The sequence below is a fragment of the Athene cunicularia genome (genome assembly GCF_003259725.1).
Source record: "Athene cunicularia isolate RWA chromosome 12 unlocalized genomic scaffold, athCun1 chr12_part1, whole genome shotgun sequence".
Taxonomy (NCBI): domain Eukaryota; kingdom Metazoa; phylum Chordata; class Aves; order Strigiformes; family Strigidae; genus Athene; species Athene cunicularia.
In genome coordinates this window covers 13,279,590-13,285,321 of record NW_020799116.1, presented here as the reverse complement: position 1 = coordinate 13,285,321, position 5,732 = coordinate 13,279,590, and the positions used below count along the sequence as shown (strand labels likewise).

Below are 5,732 nucleotides of genomic sequence, written 5' to 3'. Positions count from 1 at the left end.
GTGCCCGAGCCGCCGTGGCCGCAGAGCCTGTCCTCGCTGAAGGTGCGTGAGGCGCGGCGGGGCCTGCGGGAGGGCGGCTGGGGGACCTTGGTCCGCGGGTGCGGGGCCCCGCCGGCAGCGGTGGGTGAGCTGGGCTTTCCCTTGCAGGCGGTGGATGACCTGCTGCGGTGCGGGATATGCTTCGATTACTTCAGCATCGCCATGATCATTCCACAGTGTTCGCATAACTGTGAGTACGGCCGCGCGGAAAGATCTTGTTCATCCCATCCTCCTCTCTCGTGTGCGGAGTTCATCAGTGCCAGCTGCGTTCGTAGAGGTCGACACAAAACTGTTACTTCCTTTTCACTGTAAATCGGCCTTCTCTCCTCTGAATGATGTATTTTACACAGGGTCAGTTAATACCTCACTATTGGCTTGTTGCTTGTAGTTTAAATTTTCTTGAGTTTTAATAAAAAGTGCACAGAAACAGCAGTTTAAAGAAAAATTGCTGGAGTAGGAGCAAAGGTAAGTGGGGCATTTGTGGTAAGTCAATAAATGGGTGGTGAGGTTGCTCCTTACTCTATCATGTGACTGTGGAATTTAGTATTAATGTATTTCACATAAATGCCCCTTGCCATACATTCCAGGGAGTACTGGGGTGGCAGTGATGGGAGTGTGTCTTGGCCCTGTGGCTCCGTTTAAGCCTGACATCGTTCAGTTGGCAGATTAAGGCAGACAGGTAGGGTTGAAGAAGGTGTACTCAGAGAAATTAGGAGTGAATGGTTTAGTTTTCATACATCTTGCCCAGGAAGCACAACGACCTTATGGGCCCTGTGGGCTTGCAAAATCCTTTTGCACCTGAGATGAGTGACAAAACTATTGAAAAATGTTCTCTAAAAAGGGTTTTCTCCTTTAGAGTTTCAGAGACAAGTCATCATTTGACCATTTATTATTTACTGGCATGTAGAGCAGAGGTTACCAATCTTCCTTTATAAAATACATAGCTCTTCTACTTGCAGCTTAGCCAGCGAGGACACTTACCTCTGAGAAGCTCTTTTGGGTAAAAGATGTGAAGCAGCCAGCAACCCTTCCTCGTGGTTATGGTTGCAACCTTCTGACAGGACAAACACATGTTGTCTGGATTAATGCATTTATACACCCCCTATTCCTACAATTCTTCAATTAATAGCTTTCATAATATCTTGAGGGGGGGGAACAAAATACAAAGCCATATGGCAGAGAGCATTAAGTGTTACGAGCTAAAATTTTCCATGCTGCTCTGTGTGCCTCAGGCTGGTATCTGCTGGAATGTGGTAGCAAAGCAGTTTATTGAAAGCTAGATTAGGAGGAAGTATGTTGCCTTTTCTTGTGTTAAAATCTTAAAATTGTTTTGTTCAGAAACTACAGCACTTCCTCTTCCTTACACAAAGGAGGACATTGTAGTTTGGCAATGAAATTTAGTTTAGCTTGGTAAAACTATCACTATTGAAAAGAACATATTTATGATGGGGAGCACTGGAAATTCTCTACAGTAGCTGGTGTTACAGCCTGCTTGTGACACAGCTGGGCTCAGAGGCCCTTAACTTTGAAAAGAAACTGTCTACCTTATTTTTTTTTTTAACAGATTACACGTCTAATTTCCCCCTGCAAATTGCAGAAAGCCTAAGTTTTCTACAATAAATCAAGATTTCTTGAAGTATTTTCTACTCAGTTGTCTCTGTGTAATATCTTCAGACCACTGGGATTGTACAATTGAAGGAAAAAGCCCTCTGCCATTAGTGAGAAATTATTTGTGAATAGATGAACACATTTGTTTGCAATTTTTTTTTCTGTTTCTCCTTTTCTTAATGATGTTAATAATCTATTACAAGGCTTCTAAACATCCCTATAATGGTTGCATCTACAGCAAGTTAAAAATTCCTCCTCTGCTCATTCTTGGATGGCTGGTAGCATTCAGTAGCTCTCTTGACAGTAGTTGTTCAACTTTCACAGTGCTTTAGGTTTTATTGATGTGTCTGTGGCTATACCTGTTGGAGGGAGCTCTTTTTTTCATCCAGGATTTTCCTTTCTTTAAATCCCTGAAGTTACTATTATGCTTCCAGCTAAGCAGGTTTCAGAATTACTTGCTCATTTAAAAAAAACACCTATGGTCTTCAAAGTGTGGTGTGTAAATTGTGGCACTATTGACTTTTCTTGTGCCAAGCTTGTTTTATTCCTCTTTCTTATAACCTTGCTACTTCTAGGTTAAACTCAGTAGAGATTTTTATTTGCTGGCAGTGACTTGTATGCTTTCATTCTGTCATTGTCATTAAGTATCCAGTGATGGTTGTCGGCTTAAATTCATACTTGGGGATTCTCTTCTATATACTGAAATACGGGGCTGCAGTTGTGTCTTAGAATTAGTTTGGTAGATGCAGTTTTACAGGTGTGTTTGGTCTGTTGGTGCAGGTGGAAGTGACCTTAGTGGCACCATTCAACTCTTGGTGTGTGTGGCATCTACAGTAGACAAGAGACCTGTTTTGTTTACCCCAGGAATGGTGTTTTGTTACCCCAGGAATGGCAGGCTGAGACCTGAGCCATGGCAGAGCTATTTCTGCCACAGGAAGAGGAGTCAAGGGGGAGAGAAGAGATGAGGACAGAGAATTTTGAGGCCATTGTCTTCTCTGCACTGGCCCAGAGCCGGCCCTAGGCACAACCATTAATGCAAAGAATTTGTGATTTATTATCCTTCAGCTACCCTGGCTGTGAGCAGCGATGGCTGCAAACGTAGGTTGGCCCCATTGCCTACTGAATGTGGTGGGGTGTCGGATGCTGGTTCAGTTGATTCACATTCATACAGTCAAAGTTTATTTCTTTTTTTTTTTTTTAATGAATTTCTCCCCCCATATCACATTTTACTATTGGGATGGTTTAGGCCCTGCCGGGACCGGAGACCACGTTGCCATTGTCCCTCCCCCACCCTCAGCCGGTCAGAGTTGGAAGTTAGGCACAAACTCTGAGGTTGAAATCAGAAAAATATTTAATACAACAGTGTAATAAACAATCTGAACAACAACAATAGCAATAATAACAACAGTAAACAGTAATGACAGTAAACAAGACAGAAGATATACAGAGAAATACCGCAGTGAACACATCCAGCCCTCTGCGCGTGCTCCCTGCGACCAAAGCCACAAAGGAAAGCTTCCCACGCTGCCATGCAGGACCTGACCTCAGCATGGTATGAATAACCCGCTGGAGATCCCTTCCTCCTGCTGGGGAAACTTAACCCTATCCTAGCTGAACCAGGACAACTATATAATGTAATCTTTGGATATTTAGATGGATTTGTGTTTTTAAGTGTTGAATTAGTGCATTAATGCTCCTGCTGCTTTCCAGACTACACAGAGAGTTTGAAATACATCTGCTTAGGTAGCTGTGGCTAAACGGGTTAAGTGCTGAGACTGACCATAATGATCTAGTGAGCAAATGTCTGTGTTGCTGGAGAGTGATGAAACCTTTTATATCTTGATGTGGTCATGAAAGATCATAGATAAGTAGAGAAAGTAGAATAACTGCAGGAATTTACTGTGACAAAATGAAGTTTATGGCATATTTCACCAGAGTCTACTGAAACATCCTGTGCTGATGATACGACTTGCTTTTCCTGAGAAACATTTAAGTTGTTTCTCAGTTAGTACTCCAGTGCTGTTTTCCCTCCTTTTTAGCCTTTTCCCTCAGCAACAGTTTGGTATTGTTTTGGAAAGGGGAAGAAACACCTGGGAAAAAGAGGGGATAGAGAGTTTGTCTGGGGCCATGCAGGAAGATGGAAGTGATCCAGCATCAGTCATGTTAAAAGAAAGCAGTGGTGGGGGAGTGAGCAGTTCAAACACACTGCTTTTATAGTGGTAGCAGACTAAGGTTTTCTTGTCTTGTGTTAAAGAAACAAAAGTAAACTCCTGCTTTTGACAGAGGGACTGAGATTAAATCTTGAAAGATGCTTGCGTAAAATATGGATATTTTTTTTTTTGCTACAATGGTAAGCTTATTTCCATGGAAAAATGGTGTATTTTCAATATTGGGGTATTGTGGAATAATTTACGTATATTGTACACAAATCAGATATACTAGTAAAGATGTTGAACTGCATTTGGAAGAATGCCTGTTTAAAAAAATACATATTTCCTTTTTCCAGATTGTTCCCTTTGTATACGCAAGTTTTTGTCCTACAAAACGCAGTGTCCAACATGCTTTGTGGTAAGTGTTTTACTTTCCGTCAGCTAATTTTTTTTTTTTATTTTTTGGCAAATCTTAGGAGCTTTCCCTTTGGACTATGCTAAATAATTAATTCTCGTCATATATTACCACCTTTCCTTCTGGTGAGCAGCTCTTTGGACAAAGTTTGCTCTGACAACTGGAATTCTCCAGTTTCAGAGCTACTCTTCTGTCAGCACAGGCAGAAGTAGATGGAGCATCAAACCTGGCTCAGAGCTTTGTAATACAACCTGTCATGAAACATTTAACATTCGTTGCCTCCTAATTTGTTAAAAGACACCATCATTTAAAACACGAGCACTGAAATATAAGCACTTAAATTTTTCATGATTGAGTGGCCTCACTTCATCTTTCAAGGGGTCTTTAGAAGTGTCCACAGACGACCTAGTCCTGAAAGTCATCAACTGCACTGTGTAGCCTGTTTGGGGTTGAGAGGACTATGTTATGTGCCAGGGAGGGGAGGTGTTTGCCATGAGAATTAGGTTAAATATGAAAAGCACTAGAGGCAGGTTTGGCTTGCTCTGCAGGTGGGTGATTATTATGATCTGACTTGAAGGCCTTTTTTGATTAAAGAACACAGAATGCAATTTATTCTAAGCCTTAATCTGATTTTTCATATTAAGCCAATTGGGCTTTATTGAACTCCTAAAAGTGGTAAGCTGCCTAAAAACAATGAAAGGCGCTTCAGGAATATTGGCAAAATAGAAGTAATTTTCCTCCGTGTTTTTAAACCATGAATCAGACTAGACTTTTCAAGACTGGAAAACAGATCTATTTGTAGCTTTGCCAGTTTTTAAGCGTTCAGACAAGCGCAGACTGCTTCATGGTGTATGTTTTACTACTGCATTCTTAAAAATCACAGGTATTGATGTGAGCAAGACTAATAAAAGCTTTGTAAAAAAGAATAGCAGAGAGAGACAGCCAGAGAGATAAAAATCAGAAATTATTTAAAAAGCATGAATTGAATGCTCAGAGCCGTCTCGTAATTAATATTTTCATTCCATAATCAGAAGATTAACATTTTCCTTCATCCATTTTCATTCCTTGTTGCTTAAGGTTCTTATCACATTCATGGGATCCTTGGTTTGGTTTTCAAAATAATTTGAACTGGGCTACAGTGAAGCATTGTTGGAGACTGGATACACTGGGTTTTGTTGCTTTAGCTTTATGCTTCATTTTTATCTATTACCTATAACTTTGCAGACTTACATTTCTCAGGCAGTTATTTTAGTTTGAGATATTTTTCAAGAAAAAATGCATCTTCATTCGCATAGCAATTTAGTGGGGGGTAGTTGAGGCATTGATCCAAGAAACAAATTATTGATCACTTGAACATTTTCTGGGTACTTGTTTTTGCAGCATTTAAATGTTTGTTTTTTTCCCCTCTTTCTCTCTTTCTCTCTTTCTCTCTTTCTCTCTTTCTCTCTTTCTCTCTTTCTCTCTTTCTCTCTTTCTCTCTTTCTCTCTTTCTCTCTCTTTCTCTCTCTTTCTCTCTCTTT

At 40.7% G+C, this 5,732-nt stretch overlaps 1 protein-coding gene across 1 annotated transcript in view; it reads left to right on the top strand.

Moving 5' to 3' along the window:
• The first annotated feature begins 6 nt into the window (after nt 1–6).
• The window catches only part of RAD18 (RAD18, E3 ubiquitin protein ligase), a 59,267-nt gene continuing 53,541 nt past the window's right edge, over nt 7–5,732 (top strand). Inside the window, exons 1-3 of the mRNA XM_026857713.1 lie at nt 7–42; nt 148–229; nt 4,154–4,215. Coding sequence (XP_026713514.1) covers nt 202–229; nt 4,154–4,215 — 90 coding nt within the window. The 5' untranslated portion in view covers nt 7–42; nt 148–201. The remainder of the gene's footprint in view (nt 43–147; nt 230–4,153; nt 4,216–5,732) is intronic.